Source organism: Panthera uncia, assembly GCF_023721935.1.
Source record: "Panthera uncia isolate 11264 chromosome A3 unlocalized genomic scaffold, Puncia_PCG_1.0 HiC_scaffold_12, whole genome shotgun sequence".
Classification (NCBI taxonomy): Eukaryota; Metazoa; Chordata; class Mammalia; order Carnivora; family Felidae; genus Panthera; species Panthera uncia.
Window position 1 is genome coordinate 17888007 of NW_026057579.1, and position 23507 is coordinate 17911513.

General features: G+C 42.0%; 1 protein-coding gene across 1 annotated transcript in view; it reads right to left on the reverse strand.

The window, feature by feature from the left end:
- The window catches only part of LOC125937309 (BRISC and BRCA1-A complex member 2-like), an 87722-nt gene that overhangs the window by 58698 nt on the left and 5517 nt on the right, over positions 1–23507 (reverse strand). The window contains exons 3-4 of the mRNA XM_049651918.1: positions 23112–23182; positions 20462–20544 (exon numbers count right to left, since the gene is read on the reverse strand). Of these exons, the coding sequence (XP_049507875.1) occupies positions 20462–20544; positions 23112–23182 (154 nt within the window). The remainder of the gene's footprint in view (positions 1–20461; positions 20545–23111; positions 23183–23507) is intronic.

Sequence of the window (23507 nt, forward strand, 5' to 3'; positions counted from 1 at the left end):
CTGTGGTGTGATGAGTATGTGATCAATTAGCTTGCTTGTGATTTCACAGTGCATATGTAATATGTATATCTAAACATCAAGTTGTACACCTTAAATATAGCTGACCCCTGAACAACATGGGTTCGAACTGTGTGAATTCACTTATACGCAGATTTTTTTCAATAAATACAGTATAGTACTGCAAATGTACTTTCTCTTATGATTTTCTTAATAACATTTTCTTTTTCTAGCTTAATTTATTATAAGAATACAGTATACAATACATAAAACATACTAAATATGTTAATTGTTTATAATGTCAATAAGGCTTCTGCTCAACAGTAGGCTATTCATTGTTAAGTTCTGGAGGAGTCAAAAGTTCTGTGTGGATTTTTGACCATAGGGGGGGTCAGCACCACTGACCCAACATGGCTCAAGGGTCCAATGTATATGAAACTTTAAATATTCAATTATAGCTCAACCAAGCTGGAAGAAGGGCAGGACATTTAAGAGGCTTGTTTCCTTCACGGTGTATTGACAGGTTGATCTCTCTTTCTTTGAAAAAGGAAACCAGAGGGGTGCCTGGGTGGCTCAGTCGGTTGAGTGTCTGACTTCAGCTCAGGTCATGATCTGACAGTTCATGAGTTCGAGCCCCGCGTTAGGCTCTGTGCCAACAGCTTGGAACCTGGAGCCTGCTTTGGATTCTATGTCTCCCTCTCTCTCTCTGCCCCTTCCCCAGTCATGCTCTGTCCCTCTCAAAAATAAATAAATCTTAAAAAAATTTTTTTTGATTGGTTTAGAAAGAAAGAAAGAAAGAAAGAAAGAAAGAAACAAAGAAAGAAAGAAAGAAAACCAGGAACTATCTGAGGTCACATCACTGCATTTGGAAGGACGGCTATCCCCATGGGGCCCATGTCACGAGAGAAGGAGGTCATGCTGGGGCACTGCCTGGGTAGGGGAGACCTTGAAAGAACGATCTTCCGGATGCAGCAGGAAGTGGCCCCGGTGGCAGGTGGTGGCTCTGGTCCAGCTTGAGGCCCAACCAAATTAAACACATGCAACCACCTAGCGTTTACAAAAGGTTAGGTGATGGGTGATGGGTGAAAACTCTAAGCCCCTGGGTCTGTGTTCTTCTGAAGAATTCTATACATGTGAAGCAGCCTCCTTTCATCTCAAACACTATCAGACAAGTTAAGCACTTCACTGCAACCCGGCTGTAGATGGTCATCTTCTATCCTTCCCATCTTTCAACTGGAAAAGCCAAATAAGATGTTCTCCATCCTTTTTTGCACCCGAGGCTCTGGAACATAATATGTGTACGTTGAGCCCATATTCGTGCACCCTCTGCACAACAGACTCCCACATCCCAGGGAAACAGGGCAACATCACATCACTGTAAGAATCAAGGGGGCGCCTGTGTAGCTCAGTCAGTTAAGGATCCAGCTCGTGGTTTCGGCTCAGATCATGATCTCACCGTCCGTGAGTTCAAACCCTGCACAGGGCTCAGCACTGACAGCGCCTAACCTGCTTGGGATTCTCTCTCTCTCTCTGCCCCTTCCCCATGCTCTCTCTCTCTCACAAAAGAAATAAACTTTAAAAAATTCTTTTCAATGAATCAAGAAATAATAGCATTTTATCATTGTGAAAAATAAAGCAAGGAAGGAAGGCAGAGCAGAAAGGGCTCAGAGTTTGAACACTTGGGACTCATTGAAATCATTCTGCATTTATCACCGGTGGGATCTTAGGCAGGTTACTGCCTCTCTGCTCTCTACTTTCCCATCTGTAGAATGGCAATCATGATTTTTATCTGGTAGGATTGTAAGGAATACATGAGATAATACAAATAAACCATCTAGTGCAGTGATTATCTCACAGTGAGTGTTCCACAAATGACAATGACTAGTGTTGATTTGAATTGAGGGCCCAGACACTTTCTCTTCCACAGAAACAGCAGAAGGTATCAACAGACTGAAGGAATAATCATGCCATCTGGGTGGACAGCGGGTTGACTCTTTGTTCAGGAGTAGAAGGCAAAGGTGGTTTAGGTACAAGGAAATACACAACCGACAGCTGTGGTGGCCAAGAGCCCCTCCACGGCACAAAGGCCACAAAGCAGGTGCCACACACCACCTCCTAAAGGGCTTGTTCTTCGGTCTGGCCCTTTCTTAGAGACTTTAATGTTAATGTCTGGAACAGCAGGGTATATTGATGATCTTCTCATTTTAAGCTCCATAGGGGAGGGACCACATCTTATTCACGTCCCCGATATAGTGGATGGTCCAAGACGAGGGTTCAATAGTTTTTAATGGAATTAAAATACTGGGCTGAACCCTGTTTTCCAGGGACCGAGTAATGGGAAATAGTATACTTACTACATATAATGCCAAAGCAACATTCCTTCCAGCATTCTGTAATACGTACACTTAGCCAAGTACTGCTAAGTACTCTCAGGCTCTGTTAGAGCCTCTAATGTGCTCTTCCTGTAACAAAATGACAACACAAAGAACAAAATCCAAAATATCTCAAGATTCTTTTTATCGGGCAGCCCAGGTTTGTTTTTAATCTTTCCATAGCCTGTGTTCACATCTGTGGCCTCCCGTTCGTGGGCTCTGGAGCTATAAATCTAAAAGAAGACAGATAAGGCAGAAACCTTGTTAAACACACTCCCCACCAAGACGACAAACATTCAAACAGGAGTGGCCCGCCTTTATCTGGTCACCACCCAGGTTTGAGTCTGTTGCCCTTCTACAAAGGATTTGCTGTCTGAGAAGTGAACATTTTGCCCGGGAGACCAAAAGTCACTCCCCAGTCAGGTATTTCCCAAAGGAGCTGTACTATGTGTTCCAGAGTGCGGCTCTTTGGGTTGCTATAAAACGCCTTGATCTTGATCTAGGGTTGGACAGATGGGGTTTTTTTTGATAACCTCAGTCCATTTCCCTGGAAATGCAGATATGTTTCCATATACTGACTCCTTCCAGGTGGAGAGAACACAGGATCCCGTCCAGAAGGCAGAGACTGCAAAGGCGAAATGTTCAGAAGAAGAGAAGTGGGAGAGAAAACAACAACCCAGAGGACTGTTCCGGATTGATTATTTACAGACTGTTTGACAGCAGCCAGATAAGGGGTGGATCCTGGCTGGCAACTATTACTGTGGTGCTTCCTTTAGGTCTCTCATTTTAAGATAAAGAAGAGGTGGCATGTTTATTAAGTACTTTGGTTGCCCTCGAAGTTGAGTATGTACCTGTGGCGATAACTGTATGGCAATGACTCCTGCTTGTTACAAGCCTCAGCTTTTGTTTGCTGAAATGCTGGACCTGGTCACATCTTTGTAGGTCTGGGATACTTTTAAAGGAACGGTATTTAGTACATTTAGATACACAAAACTTGCCCTTTGTGGGGAAGGATCAAGGTATAACTTTGCAGGATTTCTCTGCGGGGAGTTATCTCCACAGGAGACATCAAGTCACATTACTCACTGACGAGTATGAAGACCACGGAGTCAGTGGGCGAGCGTGACTGATTTAGTGGGAACTGCAGGGGAAATCCACGAAAACTGCAGGAGAGCAAGACGGGTTCTGAGCTGGGTGCCGGGGATCCTCATGGTGATGGGGATGTTCTGCATCTTGACAGTGCCAATGTGAATATCCTGGTTGTTGCTACTGTGCTAAGGTTGTTCAAGATGTCGCCACTGGAGGAAACTGGGTAGCAGGGACACAGGATCTCTCCGTATTATTTGTTACACTGATGCGTGACTATACAATTATCTCAGAACAAGAAGTGTTGAGAAACCATGAAAGACTATGTGGTAGATATGGAGAAGCATAAACAGAACTAGGGAAGGCGGTTTCTCCCTTGTTTTGGAAAACAGGAAAGTGGCGTAAGGCATAGAGGACGGCCCCAGACCCAGACGTGTGACCCAACGCAGACCCTTTACCCTTACCTTCCTCACTTTAAAAACAAGGATAATACTTGCCCTCCCAACTCCATGAGGTTTCGGGAGACTCAAATTAAAGGAGACGATAAATGAGAAAGTACTTTGAAATATTGTGAAGTCTTATACTGGATATTGAAGAGACATTTCTAATAACAACTGGGGAGTGACAGAGGCATTATATAAATCCCACCTAAATTTACAATAGCTGGAAAGCTGTACCTTCTCAGCCTTTGTGTTAACTCAGTAACCATGACTGAGGGGAGGTTAGGAATTGCACATCCGTGGCAACAAGACATCAAAATTTCTTGTTTTAGGTGCAGATAAGGTGTGGCATGTGCTTCTTTTCATGTAAGATGGAGGAAAATTAAGAATATATTCTTATATTTATTTTATCCACCTGAAGAAACTCTGAAAGGCTGAATTGAAAAACTAACAAAAGTGACAAGAATATGTCACACACCTGAAATGACTTTAACACTGTATGTCAATTATACTTCAAAAAGAAGTGATAACAAGAGAAATGGATTGAGCAGGGGTGAAAGAGATTTTTTTCACAGTGAGCATGTTTTTAAAAATTAGGTGAATATACTGCCTATTCAAACAATAAAATACAAAATTTTAAAAGGAGGGGGTGCCTGGGTGGCTCAGTTGGTTTGTGGGTTTGGGCCCCGTGTCAGGCTCTGTGCTGACAGCTCAGAGCCTGGAGCCCGCTTCAGATCCTGTGTCTCCCTCACTCTCCGCCCCTCCCCCGCTAGCTCTCTATCTCTCTGTCTCTCTCAAAAATAAACATTAAAAAAAATTTTAAAGGGAAGATTCTTAGGGAGAGTCCCTCTATTTTGTGTGTGGGAGGGACACTTTTGGTTTTTGTCGAAGCCTTAGTAGTTCCAGGAGTGTTAGGGTGGCTGAGTGTTATCACTGAAGGGTGTGTGTATGTGCGTGTGTGCAAGAACAAGCCTGCACATGCTTGAAAATTTTGGCCAAGCCCTACCTGCTTCCTGTTCTCCCAAACTGGAAATACCCAAGGATCGTGGAAGGTGAATCACCACAGCAGCTACCCCCTGCTTTCCAATTGTGTGTCCCTTGGCTCACTTTAAGAACCACCAATTTAATTATATTATTACCTTACATGGGGAGATTGAAGCGGACCAAACTCACTGGACAGGACAAAATGGGGTCCGAAATAGACACTGAGGTCTTCACCCCCACTTCTGCACTATAGCCACTGGCCAGTACTGCCTTGGTTCCTACGTGGCTTAAAAAAACTAACGTTCTCAAGGTACCAAAGTGAAATCTGGGTTGTTTCGAAGTACTCTGTAGTTGTTAAAATCATCACATTTGGAAAACTGCAATCAAGAAGCCACTCTTTCTGACTGTGTTGGTTTTCTGCAGCCCCCATGATCTCTGGAATAATGGAAACAGTGAATGATGCTGGAGTAAACGGTCTCTGAACGTTACAGCATACAGTCTCTTTTTGTTTACTCTCTGTGGAGTCCACGGAGTCTGCGATCTTAGGCTGTTCATCTCCCAGAATAATGGGTCTTTTGAAGTATTCTGTCCTCTTGGGTGGAGGCCAGCTGAGCATGTTTTCATCTTCTTGTAAATACAGTGTTCAAGTGCTTCCCATCAAATAGGTTCTACCTTCTCATTGACCGACTGTGGTGGAACAGTCTGAACTGAGGGTTCTGGCCCACTCTATTCTTCCGACATAAAACAAAGGCTATGCACCATTTGGAGATGCTTTGTTCAGACCACAGTTCATTTCTGAGGTCTCAATCAAACAAGAGCTTAAGGATAAACTTTGCAAATTCTTTTTAATTTGTCTGACACAGAAGACAGTTTACAATACATGTGAGGTTTCCAAGCTGCAGCCAAATGAAAAATAGGAAATTTAAGCATAGCTAAAGAGATTTTTTTTTAAAGACAATGTTCACTGGGAAAAGCCTCCTGGAATCTGAGTACACTAGACTGTAAGTTTCTTTAGAAAAAGAACATGTCCCATTCGGCCCTATATCTTTAGTATTCAGCATGGTGCCTGGCACAAAGAATATGCTTAAACGCTCATTGGAGTCAAATGCACCTGTCACCTGGGAGTACATAAAAAGGCAAACCCCATTCCTACAAATGTTCAGGACTATAAAGCTGAATGAGACTCTGCATCTAACTTGAAAGGCTAACTGGGAAAATGCAAGGAACTAAATTTGTCTCTTCACTGGGAAACAAACCGAGTGGGAACAATGGTTTAGGTCAGAAATTGCAGGGGTTGTTTAAAAAGTGAGTGTTAGTTACCTGGCCTCAATCACACTCAGATTCCTTTCTGCAATTATCTTCACTAGGCTCACCTGTATGCAAAGTTTGCTGATTGCTGGCAGGCACTATGGTTTCCCTGGAGACAGGGAATCCTAATCCACCTTTTCAACACCCCGGAGAGCTCAAAAGACTCAGAGTACAAAGAGACAGATTCACAGCCGGGCACATCAGAAGTAACACCGGGAGAACCCTGTAGGACCTCGTGTGCAGAAAGGAACTAGGAATTAGGATCCCTCCCCATCAGGTAGACTGGTCGTATGCATATCTAGGGTCTTCTAATTGTTTTAGAAAACGCAATATAGTGTCCCACCATTTCCCCACTTCTTTCAAATCATGGCATCATCAGAGAAATGGTGTGATGTTTTGGCACGCTGGGAAAAATGCGTGAGGCCAGCAGAGGTTGCCCACATGGGATCCAGCTTCCATAAGAACTACAGTGATTAGTAGCCTCTTCCCAAGCCAGTGGTGTGCCCCAGCACGTAGACTGGGAAGCTCTAGTGAACTGCTGAGAATGAGAGTTTGGAATGAAAAGGTCTTCCTTCCAATGCTGTTTCCTTCAACTACTAGCTATGGGACACCTGGCAACTAGTTTCCTTTAGTGTAAAATAGGGATCTGTTTTATAGGGCGGCTGAGAGAATTCTATGGGATTATGAATGTACTTAACACAGTAATTTGCACACAGTGATCACTCAGCAAATAATACATTCAACAATGGCATTACTATTATTATTGTTACCTATTATTAGAGGTCACTTCTTATCACCAGTAACCTCTGATTGACAATGAGTTAGAGAAAAACACCAGGTTGACTGAGACTGACGAAAGTCTGCCAATAAGATGCCTGCCTACAAATGAATTGTGTCTTTTTTTTTATTGTGGTAAAGTATACAGTAACATAAAAATTACTATTTAAACCATTTTTAAGTGTACAGTTGAGAAGTATTAAGTACATTCCTTTGTTGTGCAACCATCACCATCATCTATCTCCAGAACTGTCTCATCTTCCCAAACGGAAACTCTGTCCCCATGAACCAACAATTCCCCACTCCTTGTCTCCTCAGCCCCTAGTCACCTCTATTCTACTTTCTGTCTCTATGAATTTCACTACTCTAGGTACCTCAAATACGTGGAATCACACAGTATTTGTCCTTTTATGACGTGTTTTGACATTCCCTTTGCCCTCACCTGACTGAAGGCAATGGCTTAACTTTAGCCAAGGGTCATTCTCAGTCCAGAAGCCCAAAAGCCTCTTTCAGGACATCCTAGGTCAGGCCATGTCAAGAATCTGAACCATATTTATGGGAGGAAAACTGTATCAATAAGGTCCAAGTTCCAAACCAGATCCTGTCCACCGTGAAGCATGACTGAATCCTTTCGTTAAAGGTTCAGTTGGGCCAAATAGTTCTGAATCATCTGAACTGGGGATGGCTGGGGGTTTGTACAGACTCCAGGAATAGACTCCAGGCCAATAAGCTGTTTGATGACAGCCTCTACCACACATTTGTTTTGTGTGAATGTTCACTCATTCTTCGCTTGGATTTCCATTGGCTCATAAAACTCAACATATCCCAAACTGGGCTCAACATTTCCAAATCTGTTCCTCCTAATGTAGTCCCTACTTCAAATGATTGCATCATTAGCAGTCTGGATGTCTAATCAACAAATCTGGGAATCATCCTAATTTTCCTTAGACCTTCACTTTGGTTGGGATCAATCACTAAATTTTGCCAGTTCCACTTCCAAAGTATTTCTTGAAACAGTTCCTTTCCCTCCATCCCTGTTATGGTTGTTCTCATTCAGGTCTAATCATCTTTTGCCTAAAATATCTTTTTAGGTGTCCTGGTCCCCATTCCAAATCATCTTCAACATAATACCAAAATAGTCCCTTTCTTTAAAAAGTAAATTATGCCACTTCTCTACTGAGCACACTTCAATTAACTCCTAGCTATCCTCAGGAGAGAGTCCATATTCATTAGCCTGGTATACAACTCTCTGAGTTCTGGTCTCTGACTGCCTCTAACTCAATCTCTCACAACTCCCCAGGATCCAATACACATTTGAGAAATTCTAAACGGCTTACTGCTCCTCGCTCTGTTTCTCCCCTCAGTGCATTTGTTGATGAGAGCCCCTTGCCTGAAATGCTCTTGCAGCCCTCCTGTGCTACTGGGCTGGGTGCCCCTTCTCTGTGTTCCCATAACACCTGGTGGTTGCCTAGCATTACATTTGAAATGTTGCATTGTTGTTTTTCTATGTTCATCTTCCTTAATAGACTGTGAGGCATTTTAGAGTGGGTGGCATTCCTCTTGTTATCCCTTGAGTCTTGACTGCCTCAACCAGAGCAGGTACTCAACATATGGTACATGAAGAATTAAATCAACAAATTATTGCATAGGTCAGATCTGGAGGCCACTGGAAGGAAGGAAGGAAGGAAGGAAGGAAAGAAGGAAAAGAGGGAGGGAGGGAGGGAGGGAGGGAGGAAGGGAGGGAGGAAGGAAGGAAGGAAGGAAGGAAGGAAGGGAGGAAGGAAGGGAGGAAGGAAGGGGGGGTAGGAAGGAAATACATGTTGGAAAGGAAGAAGTAAAACCGTTTTTATTTGCAGATGACATGATCATGTAAATAAAAATTCTAAGAAATCCACTAAAGGTCAATATGCAAAAATCAGTGGTATTTCTATATACTAACAATAAACAAGTAGAAAATGAAAAATTTTAAAAGAACTCCATTCATAATAGCTTAAAATATACTTAGGAATTAATTTAACAAGAGATGTATAAGACCTGTATACTGAAAACTATAAAACACTGCTATGGGAAACTAAAGAAGATCTAAATAAATGAGAACCTAAAACATGTTCATGAATCGGGGGATTCAATATTTCTAACATGGCAATTCCCTCCAAATTAAGTCACAGTTTGAATGCAATCTTAATCAAGTTTTTAGTGAAAATAATTGACAACCTAATTAAAATGTATATGGAAAGGCAAAGGACCTAAACAGAGAAAACAATTCCAAATAAATATTCGTAAGATTAAAGGACTTATACTCTCTGAATTCAAGACTTACTATAAAGTGAAGGCACAGACATGCAGATCAATGGAGCAGAGTATAGGTACAGAAACAGATCTACACTTATATGTTCAGCTGATTTTTGACAAAGGTGCCAAGGTAATTCAAAGAGGAAAGGACAGATAGTCTTTTCAACAAATGGTGCAGGAACAAATGGATATTAGCATTGAAAAAATATATAAACCATTATATATTACCTTACCTCACACCATACACAAAAATACCTCCCTTACCTCACACCATACACAAAAATTAACTTGAAATGGACCAGAGACCTACATTTAAGAGCTAAAACTATGAATGTACAGAAGAAAACAATGTAGAAATTCTTCCTGAACTAGATTGGGCAAAAATATCTCAAGCAGGACACTAAAAGTACAGCCTGCAAGAATGCAAAGTGGTGCAGCCACTGTGGAAAACATTATGGAGTTTCCTCAGAAAATTAAAAACAGAATTATCATATGATTCAACAATTCCACTATTGGTATTTACCCAAAGAATACGGAAACACTAATTCAAAAAGATATATGCACCCCTATGTTTACTGCAGTATTATTTACAATAGCCAAATTATGGAAGCAGCCCAAGTGCCCATCGATAGATGAATGGATAAAGATGTAACACACACACACACACACACACACACACACACACACACACACACTGGAATACTACTCAGCCATAAAAAAGAATGAAATCTTGCCATGTGTAACAACATGGATGGATCTAGAGTATATAATGCTAAGTGAAATAAGTCAGTCAGAGAAAGATAAATACCATATGATTTCATTCATATGTGGAATTAAGAAAACAAAAAAGAAACAAACCAATAAACAGACTCTTAAAGTATAAGTTACCAGATGGGAGATGGGTTGGGGGGGAGGGGTGGGATGAGTGAAACAGGTGCAGGGTATTAAGAGTACACTTATCACGATGAGCACTGAGTAATGTACAGAATTGTTGAATCACTATATTATACACCTGAAACTAATATAACATGACATGTTAACTATACTGAAATTAAAAATTTGTTAAAAAGTACATCCATAAATAAAAAAGTGACAAAATGAACTTCATCAAAATTAAAACTTTTTGCTCTTTGGAAAAAAACAGTTGAGAAAATGAAAAGGCAAGCCACAGGCTGGAAAAAAAATGTGTAGAGTATATAACTGACAAAGGGCTGGCATCTAATATGTATAAAGAATTCATGACTCAAATAGAAGATAACAACCCACTTAAAATCAGGAAAAAGACTTGAACAGACATTTCACAAAATAACTTACTTGGCAAATAAGCACATGAAAAGGTGGTGCCCAACATCACTAATCATGAGTGATGTTGAGCCATAGTTTCATTGTCCATTAAAACCACAATGAGATAATACTACGTACCTAACAATGGCTGAAATTAAAAGGATTGATAATGGCAAGGGCTGGAGAGGATGTGGAAGAACCAGAACTCTCATATGTTGTTAGTGAGAATGTAACAAGTTACCGCCCTCTGAAAAGCAATATAGGACTACAAAACTGAGTTAAACACATATTTACTATATGATCCAGTATTCTTTTTACCCAAGAGAAACAAAATATTATGTCCACACAAAGACTTGCACTTAAATTATGTTCATAGGAGTATTCTTTTTTTTTAACGTTGATTTTTTTTTGAGAGAGAGAGAGAGAGAGAGAGAGAGAGAGAGAACATGAGCAGGGGGAGGGGCAGAGAGAAAGGGAGAAGAGAAACCCGAGCAGGCTCCACACAGCACAGAGCCTGATGTGGGGCTCAATCTCATGAAGTACGAGATTGTGACCTGAGCCAAAAATCAAGAGTTGAACCCTCAACTGACTGAGCCGGAAGCATTATTCTTACTGGCCAGAAACCGGAAACACATAAAATGTCCGCTGCATGGTAAATGGGTAAATAGTAGAATGGGAAAATGGAATACTACTCAGCAATAAACAAGAATGAAGTACCGGCACATGCACAACATGGATGGATCTCAAAAACATTACGTTAAGTGAAAGCGGTCAAATACAACTTGATTCCATTTTTATGAACTCTATACATTCTATGAAAGAATAAGCTACAGAAACAGAAAATGGTCAGTGACTACCTGGGGCTGAAGGTCAATAGGGGGGATCCGCTGCAAAGACGTTTTAAAGATGAAAAACTTTTTAGGGTGATGAAAAATGTGTCACGTCCTGACTGTGGTGCTAGTTCTGTGTCTGTATGTGGTTGCCAAAATTTATTATTCACTTAATAAGGGTGAGTTCTACTGTAAGTTATAGTAAAGTTATAGTAAGTGATACCTCAGAAAAGACAGGGAAAAAATGTCTCATGGACTTATGAGAGTTGAACTTGTGTTTATCAGGGAGCATATAATATGCAAAAGACAGGTCATTAATCCTTAAATCTGAGCACTGTTTTCCGGTATTTTCCTTATGTTGAACAGTTCTTCAGGCCAGCGTTCACACATATTGCTGCAAAAGTATTTCCCTTGCCTAGGAGTCTTAGAATTCAGCCATTCAAACATAGGAAAAATACTTAATTGGATTGCAGAAACCTGGCTTCTAGTCCTGTTCTCCCCTGACGTTATGCATGGCTGAGGGTGAGGTCCTCAGACACATCTGAGCTCTGTAACACGGAGTTTTCCGAGATTCTCAGTCAGAGATCTGTACACCTCCCTTCACCTCCCACTCCGCAAGGTCTTGGATCGAATTTGGGTATCTGGGAACTTGCACAGGAAGAATGTGGATCTCTACACTCACTGCCTTGAACTGAAATTTAGCGTTTCCTCCAGTTAGGAATGCAGATAACAATCTACAGCAGTATTAGCAGTACCTTGCCTTTGTTGTCATAAGACATTGCAGATACTTTTATATCACATGGCAGGTGTTGCCCAGATCTTAAAGTGTTCTTCAATGCTCATCACTATTTCCAAATTACAAGGGTTATTAGATTTGCCACTGGATATTGTTATTTAAGGTTGTTATCAAAGAAGCTCATATTCTGTGTCATACGTTTTTAAGTGTATGATTAAATCACTTTTAATGACTTGATAATATTTTTTAATAGAATCAGCTTCCTTTGCAGTACTATATATTTTATTTTATACATTTTAAAACACTGTTTGAAGAATGGATCCACAGGGTTTTTCAAAGGGGTCTTTGGCACAAAAATGTTAAAAGTCCCTTCCTGGGCTAGATGATCTCTAACCATTCGTTCTAGTGCTAAGCATTCTATTCAAAACTGACAGAGAGACTCAATGACTCATATTCTAAATGCGATAATTAAAAGCACTTTGAAACGAAGGTGATAAGCAAACGTCAAGACCTTATCTTCTACAGGCCCATGGGTGAAGTGATGTTTTAATAATTTCACTCTGTATTTTCTTAGCTAAATTATGGGGAAAGAAAATGGGTGGTGATATCCATTATTTGGGTCCACATCTCTTCTTTTCCAGGGATTTTCAAGATTCATGGGTCCTGACTTATTTGGATTCTAATTTGAACAAACCAATTGGAAAAGAAAAAAAAAACATATATGAGACAAATGGGGAAATTTGAACACAGACTGTTATTAGATGATATTAAACAACATTATAATTTGTTACTGTATTGTAACATTCTAATATTGTTGTTTTGGATACATCTTTTCAAAACTCCTGGGGCACCTGGGTGGCTCAGTTGGGCATCTGACTGGATTTAGGCTCAGGTCATGACCTCACGGTTCGTGAGTTCAAGCCCCGCACCGGGCTGTGTGCTGACAGTAAGGAGCCTGCGTGGTATTCTCTCTCCCTCTCTCTCTCTGCCCCTCCCCTGCTTGTACTCTCTCTGTCTCTCCAAAAATAAATAAATAAACTTAAAAAACAATTTTTAAAAAATCCTTACCTGTTCGAGATACACACTGAGGTATTTATAGGTAAAATGATATTTCACATTTGCTTCAAAATATTCCAGAAAAAATTTTAAATTAAATTAAAAAGGAGGAAGGGGTCAATGAAACAAGATAGACAAAGATGCAACATGGGTGATGGGCACATAGGGGTTTATGATATTTTTCTATTTTTGTGTTTGAAATTTTTTTAATGTTGATTTTTGAGAGAGAGAGAGTGTGTGTGTGTGGGTGTGTGTGTGTGTGAGCAGGGGAGGAACAGAGAGAGAGGGAGACACAGAATCTGAAGCAGGATCCAGGCTCTGAGCTATCAGCACACAGATGTGAGGCCTGAACTCAGAAACTGCAAGATCATGACCTGAGCCAAAGTCGGATGCTTAACTGACTGAGCCACCCAGGTGCCCCTGTGTTTGAAATTTTTGTAATAAAAAGTTTTTTTTTAAGTTTATTTATTTATTTTGAGAGAGACAGAGACAGCATGAGTGGGGGAGGGCAGAGAGAGAGGAAGACAGAGAACCCTAAGCAGGCTCAGCGCTGCCAGCGCAGAGCCCAACGTGGGGCTCGAACTTAAAAACCCGTGGGATCATGACCTGAGCTGAAACCAAGAGTCAGAAGTTTAACTGACTGAGCCACCCAGGTGCCCCAAAAGTGTTTTTTAAAAGAAGATTCATAAGCCATCAGGATAAATCCTGGCCACAGAAATGTTTGGATTGTACTCGGTTTAAAAAAAGAAACAAAAATCCTGCAAAGGAGCATGGAGTTCCTATCACTCCTTCTTGTCTTAGAACCTGAGCTGCTCTCCTACTTCCAGTGCCCATTTGGCTCCAACCTTGTAGGTTTGCATTTGCAGGACTTTGTATAATCAGCCATTATAACTGACCACATTAACTATATCTGAAAGCAGGTTAAATCTAGTCTTTGATAGTCAATAGCCGGTTAATTCTTTAATTAACTCATTAGTTATGTCTTTCTATAGCCACAGAGTGAAACCCTACTCAAGCCGGCATGTTTGCGCCACTGGCCAGGGGCTTATAGCTGGGCAAACTGTCATCACCACTGAGGAGCGACACCAGCTTGCTGCCTTGCTGCCTTCAGATCGGTACTGTCTTTGGTGCGATGTCCACTGTCTACCCGTATCTCCCCATGCCTGGGTGAACACTTCTGTTCCTGGAGCTTACAGGTTCTCTGGGAAGCTCCAAAAGCTTTCAAAATTCAACACATACTTGGGGATACTGCCAACCAATCATCTGAAATAGTACAGTAATGCAGTCTAGCACGTGGGCTCTGGAATCAATGCCTGGATTTCAAACCCTAGCTCTGTCACAGTGAGTGTATTTACTCCTTCTGTGCCACAGTTTTGTCATTTGTAAAATGCAGTAATACTTGTAATTATCCTCAGAACAGTGTTATGTGGATTAAGCCACATAATACCATATATGCAAAACACCGAGAGAAGTGTCTGGAGCATGGTATATGCTCAACACTTGCTAACTGTTATTACTGTAAATATTATCTTTAACAACAGCAAAAGTTTTACCCCCAAAATAATGCCCCTGTTTCACCAATGTCAGTAATACTTTAAAATTAATTCTAAGAAAAGATGATACTGAGCTGGATCAATACTCTAAAAGTTATTCTTTGTAAACCACTTCCTTTCACTGAGTTACATGCCTTCTTGGGTTACCATGTGTTCATTTCAAAGCAGCTGCATACAATTTTAAGTCAAAATCACTGAATTTTAATGCCCTTTCTCCGACTGGATAAACTCACCTTAGCAATTACTTTAATCCAACAATCACAACTGAGAGGACTCACACAATATATATGAGAGAGAATAGGGAAAGAAATCACCGCATGGTGATTGTGCATCCGATTTCAACCTCCTTCCTTACGAGAAGTCCTTCAAGGTCATTAAAAAGGAGTCACATAAATCCAAGGTATTAGAATGAAAAGGATATACCCAAGAATACTTTAAATTAATGAAATAAATGCTCAAACCAGAGCCAGAAATTACAGAAAAAGACTTTTCTAGAAAGTAGACTCTGAAGATGAAACCGGACTTTCAATTTGAATCAAAATGGTGACAGTGGTCGCTAAAGTTCTAGAGTTTTCAGGTTGTAAACTGTGAACAGGGTGTGCTTCTGTATATAATCAAAAGATGAAAACCGCTTTACCCACCAGAGCTAACCACTTTCAAGGAAGTCCGGGAAAAAAATTAACCAAAATGTTTAAAGTATCTGAAGGACCAATAGTTCTCTTAATCAAAGCAAAAAGGCATTTAGAAAGTAGATTTTCTTTTATCTTTTTCCATATTCTTTTATCTCTTTGAACAATAGAGAACTGATTAATTTTACTTTTTATTCATAATCAATTTTAGCTCCTGCTACTTTGATAGCTATCATTCCTACTAGAAATGAGAAAATTAAGCCACAAATCTTCATAGATGCCTCATCTGAAGTAATCATATTAATTCTAAAATAATATTACACTTTCTCTAGATTCACTGTGAAATGAATTCTAACACTGAAATGAATTCTAACATTGTGGTTCCAATTTTAATCACTTCAGTGATTCTGATTTGTTCTTTAAATCTATTTATTTATATAACAATGTGACTTGTATCCAAAAAGTAAGCAAGTTTTGAAAAACCGCACGATGTTGGTTTTTACCGAATTAGCAGCCATCTCGCTTGTCGCTATAAAGACACGATGTTGATTCTGTGGCGAGGACATGAGCCCACCCCACTTTGCCGAGGAACTAGTCTTTCCCGACTGGCCTAACACCACCTTCCCTCGGTCTCTTTTGCAGCCCCCTGCTTTGTTCCGTTATATCACTTGTCAGCATTTGAAATTTATACAGTTGATAGTTTTAGTTCTTTATTGTCTGTCTCTCTCACCAGACTTGATTAGGGAGGGTCTCTCTCTTTTTCTACATCTCTCTCTTACGTATAAAACGTATGAAGCTCTCTCCCTGCCCGCTCTTTGTGCCTGGCATATGGTAGGCACACTCACAAGCTAGTTGTCTTAAAAAGATACACCACCGTGATTCACCATTATCTGACCTCCTTTCTCATCAACAAGACCAGGGGTTGCAAACATTTTTGGTACAGGGTCAACGAGTCAGTATTTTAGGCTTTACCACCTCTGTTGCCTATTCTTTCTCCTCCCACTTCCAATAACTCTTTAAAAACACAAAAACCACTTTTAGCTTAGGGCCGTATGAAAACAGGCTGAGGGTGGGATTTGGCCTGCAGGGTAGCGTTTGCCAACTCTTATGCCAGGCTCTAAGTGTCTTCAGAGCAAGCCTGAGTTATGGACCCATTTCTGTCCCCTGGGACCTATCATAGTCCTAAGCACATACAGGTTCTCAATAAACCCAGAACTCAGTTGCATTGGGTTAAAGTGATTAGGTCAGGGGCAGAGAAGATAAAAAATTAAATGGAACAGCCCAAATGGTCAGATTTAGAGCAACAGATATTTTGCCATGGAGACCTGGCTTGCGGTCCAGGCCGGATGACTCAAAGGGTCGCTTACCAAGGATTTACGGGTAATGAGAAAAGACAGCTTCTCATACGATCACACGCTCCCTCGCTTGCCTTGGGAGTCACAGACCTCAATACCCTCCACTTCTGAGCAGCGATCCTGCTACCGTGGGCTGGTGCCTCCTCTCATATCTACTTAGAGTACCACTGCCTGGGACCATGAAGAAGAGCTGATGTTTTTCCCAGTGGTTGCTTTTATTCTGTGTTACCGTGCTTTGCTGTCTGGTTCTCTTGTCACCCAGCATTCTCAGAAGGTGCTGGCTTAAAGGTGACATGTCCCTCCAGAGCTCGGCAAACACAGAATTACCTCCGTAACCACTACAGATAATTCTCACATGTTGGCTGGGAAACCTTCCTGAACACAGTTTTTGGATGGGAGCACTCCCTGATTCTTGCATGGTTCCAAGTCTTGCAGTATGTTGATAATGGATGAAGGAAGGAAAGAAAGAAGGAAGAAGTGGACAAAAACTCTCCACAGCCATGATCATGGCCCCGTCCCCACTCCTGAAACCGTCAGAAAGCTGGGAGGTTGCAGAGGCTCCTGAGAGAACCCAGAATATGTACAATGTTTTCCCCGAGGACATTCTTGCTTCCGCACACTCTAGCAAAGTGTGAGGTCAGAGCCGCCTGCCTCGAGAGAGAAGCGCCTCTTTCCTCTGGCATCCAAAATGCTCAGAATTATTACCAGCACCTGCCCTAGTGACCGAGTTCTTCCCGGGCCTGGGAAAGGGGGAGAAAGGAAGGAGAGCAGGGATGTTATCCGGTGTCCTGCCAGGTGCTCACTCTCCATGGAGCAGCGGGGCCAGCCATGGAAGACTGGCTCCATCCCCAGGCACTTCCCTCCTTGTTCATGTTCTTGAGATCTCAGAATAATTCACTGCCATGTTCTTTCAGGAAGTCTCTGCCACCCTGTATTCGCTTCCCTGTCTTCACGGAAAGAAACAAGGGAACAAGTGGCCCCTTGGGTGCTGTAACCAAGCAGGCAGACACTGAAAAAAAGGTGAGTGTCAGATGCTTAACTGCGTGACAGAACAAAACACATTGTCCAACCAAGCTTCACTTTGATGCAGCAAGTCCTACGTTTGTTTTAGACACAAGAAAGAAGCAGAAGGGTGAGAATAATATATGTAAAGGCAGGCTGCGTGTTGATGATGGAGCAGGAAATAGCATCTAGCCCCATGATTCACAGACGAGGTCATATCCGCCAAGGAGCCACGAGTGCAGGCAGTAATGCTAAGAGACAAGGGGCAAGCAGCCTGGGGAGGAAGAGAGTAACGGCCTGAGGAAAACACTCCGGAAAAAGTAAATTAAACGAATCCCAAAGCCCTAGTAGCTGTTGTAAAGAGTGACTGTGGGTTCTACATTTCTGAAGAAGAGAACCACAACTAAGTGGAAACGTGACTCTGGGACTTCATGTTGCACATCTGACTTGGAAAAGCGAAGACAGGAAGGTGGAGAAGGAGCTGTAAGAAACACCGGACCCGTGGTACCAGGGGAAATATTCTTTGGGGGACAGACCTTCCAAAGGAACAGGAACCGCTCTAACACCACGTGTACCGATGAGGGAGGGCAGGAGCTGGCAGGTGAGTTCTCCCTCAGCCCCGTGCAGCCCTCCTGCTCGCCGCCACCAGAAGAGTCATTGTTGAGTCGCATGTGGAAGACACAGGTGAGAATGAACAATGGCAAGAGTATCTTTTGTACCTTCATATCTGATAGGATCTGACATCAAGATTTTGGGAAGTAGAATCATGGCTGGAAAACCAAAATAAGTTTCATTTAAAGAGCTGAGATTTCATGCCACTGCGGTTGAGCATTCCTCTAATTTCACGTTTGCAATTATCCTTCTGTGCGTCCCTCCTTCTGTGTCCTTTTCTCACAGCCACTCTGGGTGGCTTTCTGACTGTCACCACCACCATTCGAGGCAGGGTACAGGCCCCCTCTTGCTGGGCTGGGCTAGGGGAACTGCGCCAACCAAATCACCCAGGCACCTGTCCAGGGTCATGAGAGACGAACCAAGAATGTAATCAGGATCTGGGGTCGGGTTACCAGGCTAGAAGCAGACTTGCTGGGATCAAGATGGTGTGCAAAGTGAATGTGGCAAATAGGAAATGGGTCTCACAAGGGAATTAGGACTCAGAATGAAAAAAACAAAACAGCAACACATAAGATGAGAATCAAAAGTGGTGGCTGGAAGAACCAGTAGGGCCACGTGAGATGACCAGCAGAGAGGAGGTTGCCAGGAGGCCTTGACTGTGAGGCTTCCTCTTCCACCTGGCCCTGTATTACGGGTTAAGCTCCATATGCGAATGTCTCCACAGGACTTAACAACCAGATCCCCAGGGTACATATGAGGAAATGAAAGCAGAGGGAGGCTCGTCCCAGTGATCTGAACATCATGTAACTAGTTGGAGGAACACCCAAGATTAAAATCTCTTTTTATCTGTGCATAGAATGAATACACTACGATATGCTTGCATTCCTCAGGTGCATGTAAAGAGATGATCCCAATGCAGGACTAGCTATAGAGTAGAAGCCCAATGTGAAGCACTTCATGAAGAGGTGTTTATCATTGGGAAACACCTCAAAATCAGAGCCAAGGCTCAGTTATCTCTGTGCAGATTATACCATGGTATTCGAGGCTTTCTGTCTCTGTCTCTGTCTGTTGGTGTGAAATGGGGTAAGACAAAGGAATTTAAAAACTATTTTTTAGTCTAAGCAAATCGCAACCAAGAATGTCCGTCTGCTGGGGAAACAAAAATCCCCAAGTCAATGGCTTTATACTGTCTGAGGGCCTGGTTAAATAGGGCCAAGGCTCCTCTTCCTGGAATAGTTTATTAAGGTCTAGGGTAGTTTTATCCACTGAATGAAGTCAAGCCAAGCCCGCTGCTTTTCTGTAATTTGATTTGTGAGAGCTGGAATTACGTGTCTTCGGCTTAAAGACTGGGCATTTTGCAGAGCAAACCTGGCACCATGGGTTAATAAGTTTTATATAACCAAAAATAAATGAGAGAGACTTCAAATTATCCATCAGGAGAAAGGTGGACCAAAGTTTACTGACTCGCTGATTAATGTAACACAATAAGCATTTAAATATGCCTATCTGTGGAATAAAAATGAGAAGTGACACCGGAGATACATTCCAACTTGTCTCACCTTTTACATATCTATTATGTGTTATCAAAGATGTAGTCTTTTCCCTTAATAAGGATGATAACCACATGACCAAAACAAGTATGTTTTGAATAATCCTGAAAGTTTTGGAACCTCATGCTGGAAAGATGCTTTGAAATAGGAATCTGGAACCCTGAGTTCTTAAACTCCAGGTTTCTCAAACTCAGCACTATTGACAGTTTATACCCAAATGATTTTGTTGCTGTTGGAGTGCTGTTCTGTGCATTGTAGGATGTTTAGGCAACCTCCCAGCTCTCTACCCACGAAATGCCAGTAGCAACAACCACCATCCCCACTCCCCTCCTGCTCAATCATGACAATCAAAAATGTCTACGGACACTGCCGAACATCTGCCGAGGGGCAAATTATACGTGGTTGAGAACCACTGGTCTAGAGATATTTTCTCTTTAAGACCAATGCGGTAAATATACTAAAGTAAAAGGAATCACAGCAGGGCACTAAAGGTTTTCACAGCCATTATTACATAGTTTTATCCACTGAATGAAGTCAGTACATGGACGTACATGCAAATGAATGTAGGCTGACGTGCTCATAGCAAAAGTATACTCACTGTGTACAAGAAAACAGAAATCTTTCCACATCAGCAGCAGAGTGAGTTTTGTAAAGCCTTCTGCATCATATTCCACGACACCTCTGGGTGATAAGAACACACACACAAAGAAGAAACCCTCATAAAAACAAGGCAGAAAAGAGATGAAACCATGTAAAGAATAGATTCCTAGAGTCACGGTGACTGAATCCAAGAGGCATTTAAGGTGAGTGTTACCACAGGAAGGACATGGGATTTGGAATGGCAGCCTCTACATTTGTGTTACAGCTTTGCCATTTACTACCTATCACGACTCCGGGCAAATCACTTAACCTTTGGAGCCTCAATTTCCTCATCTGTAAGACAAATAGAACAATATTTTCGAGCTTCATTACAGGGTTGTGAAAAACAAGTAAGATAGACCATACAATGCTATTCAAATGCTGGTTATGAGTAAAAGGACAAATTAAGCAATCAGGTCAACAGGGACACTGCTGTCTGGATGGTGATTAAGACCCACTTTCACTCGGGCACTAAAAAGCAATGAGCAGTGACAACGTTACTAAGTCTGGAAGTCTATGTTAGTTTCTTCCAAAGTACTTGGAATCCTTTCACTTGTGTCCCCTGTCCTCCCCACCAGGCTCAAGACAAAGTAGCCACGTTAGCTGGGTGGACACTGGTTCAGGTGGGAGATGCACAGGACGGGTGTCAAGGAGAACAGCCCCCAACTGCTAAGGGCCTGGCCAGAATCCTGATAGGCTAGCCTCCCCCGTTCTCCTCAAGAGCTGAGTGCTTGGGAGACGTGACCATAAGGTGACAATACTAACCACACACTGAGGACAGGCATAATCTTCTCTGTTGTCCACCAGTGGCGTGTGCTATCTCCCTGGCTGAGTCAGGCCAATCAGACTGTCGATACCAATGGCCTGCCAGTTTCAGTAGGAAGGGTGAACTCATCATAAGGGCAAAGGGAATTAGGACACTAAAGACTGAGTGATTTGCTCAAAGACTGTTGGCACATCATTCAGATGACTTAGGTCAATAAGTTTAGTCACCGGTTTATATTTCTTTTCGTGAATTTATAATCAACTCAACATGTTAAACACCGCTATGTAAGCTTTTTAGATCCTGCATGCTGTACGTAAAAACAAGCACAGAATCCTTTCCATTATGCATACAGTACAGTAATAGAATAGTATTTGTACAGGATTTAGTAGTTGTATACAAGTACTACTATATTACTGTGTTATATGCATAATAAAACATACACAAAATGTATATTAAAAAAGAGTGAGACTTTTCCAAAAAGATGTAAATGCGAGTTTTCCTATTTTTCTTGGGTGTGAATGGAGTGAGGTGGGGTGTGTGCCCCCTACTTGGGAGGTTACTGTGTTAGCTCCTTCATTTTTCATTCTATATTCTTAAGATAATTTCCTCAAAAATTAAAAGTCCAATGGTGCCATTTACTAACCACTGTTTGTATCATAAGAACTTTTTCAAAATGTTCATAAGTAAAGCTGAAAAAAAATCGTTGAGTATTAAAGGCTTATGTGAGAGACAGTCACACTGTTTAGATATTGACAGTTCTACTTTGGAGGCATAAAAAGTTCCACTATGTATAATGAGAAAATTTCTTAAAATTGTTTTGAGGAGTCAGAAATTTTGCCCATAATTATGCTACAGTTTATAAAATTATATCCCTGGGAATGGCCAACCTTATTCTTTGTTTTGCCCGCTCCTGCCTAGTCCCAATTTTTTTGGTCCCAATTTCTTCATCTCCTTGTTTAAAATCTTAACTTTGTGTGACTATATATATCTTTCTATCTTTATAAACCTTCTCTGGAACAAGGTGGGCTATAAGCAGATCGCTAACACCCTTAGTGCTCAGCCCCCCTGAATGGGTACAGCGCTCCATCTTTTGAAGAAGACTGTGGGGAAAACACGGTCCCTCTGCCCTTGAGCTAAGCCCTGGGCAGAAGCTCAACCAGGCCTCAGACGCCATTTAGGAAAACAGAGCTGCAGAACAGCAGGCCACCGGCAACCTGAAGGAGGGGGCCAGCCAGGGGGGCGGCAGCAGGAGGAGATGCACTCCCCAGCCCCACGCCTGCTTTCCCCTCTCTGTGCCTTCTTCCAACTCCTAATCCCGAGTGTGAGTCGCTGCTTTTGCGTCTAACGCCGGCTTTCCTCCCTGAGAAAAGCCTGCCTGAGTCTCGAGAACCAGGGTTCCCGCCCTGGCCCTGTCTCTTCCAGGCAGGTCACAAGACTTCTCAAAGGTCCAGGGCTTTCTTCAGTCAAACGTGCCAATAATGCCCACGTGGCTCCCTCCCTCACGACTCCGGGGAGCAGCTGGAGGTGTGCGCTGTGCACACTGCAGAGAGCTCAAGAACAAGCAGGCCTCGCTGCCCTCGTTACTGCTGGGCTTGGGGTTAGTCGTGAGGCTGCTCCAAATTCTGCTCCACAATCAATAACGCGATACTGATATGTAGCAAAATCCTAAAAAATGTCTTCCTGGGAGCTTTAGCTTAAGCAACATACCAAAAAGAATCAAAGTGGCACTGAAAAGCTATTCCGTACAAGAGCAAGCTGCTATTTTCTCAATCAAGCTCTCGCGTTAGGGCCATCAGGACGGGAGGACATTGTTGGTACATGGTTTAAGCACAGAGGAACTTACGTGCCGAAGTGACTGAGGAAAGCAGCAATATACTCCCTTCTTTTGTGGTATCCTTGAATCACATACTGCACCTGGAACAGGAACCCAAAGCTGAGGAACAGGGAGTTTTCAAATGCTATTTTACAAAGCATTTCGAAGATTCAGGGAGTAGAAAGAATGGTTAAATGAATACCCATATTCCTGCCACCTGTATTCAACAACTATGAGTATTTTGTCTGGTTGCTTCATCCAGCCATCTACCTCCCTAACAAGCTATCAGTCAATCTTGCTGAAACATTTCAAAGGAACTTAGAGGCACCATGGAAGTTTCTCCCTAGATACTTGAGCATGTACCTCCAAAAAGTAAGATATTTTCCTACATAGCCACAATGTTATGATCGTACCCAAGAAATTATC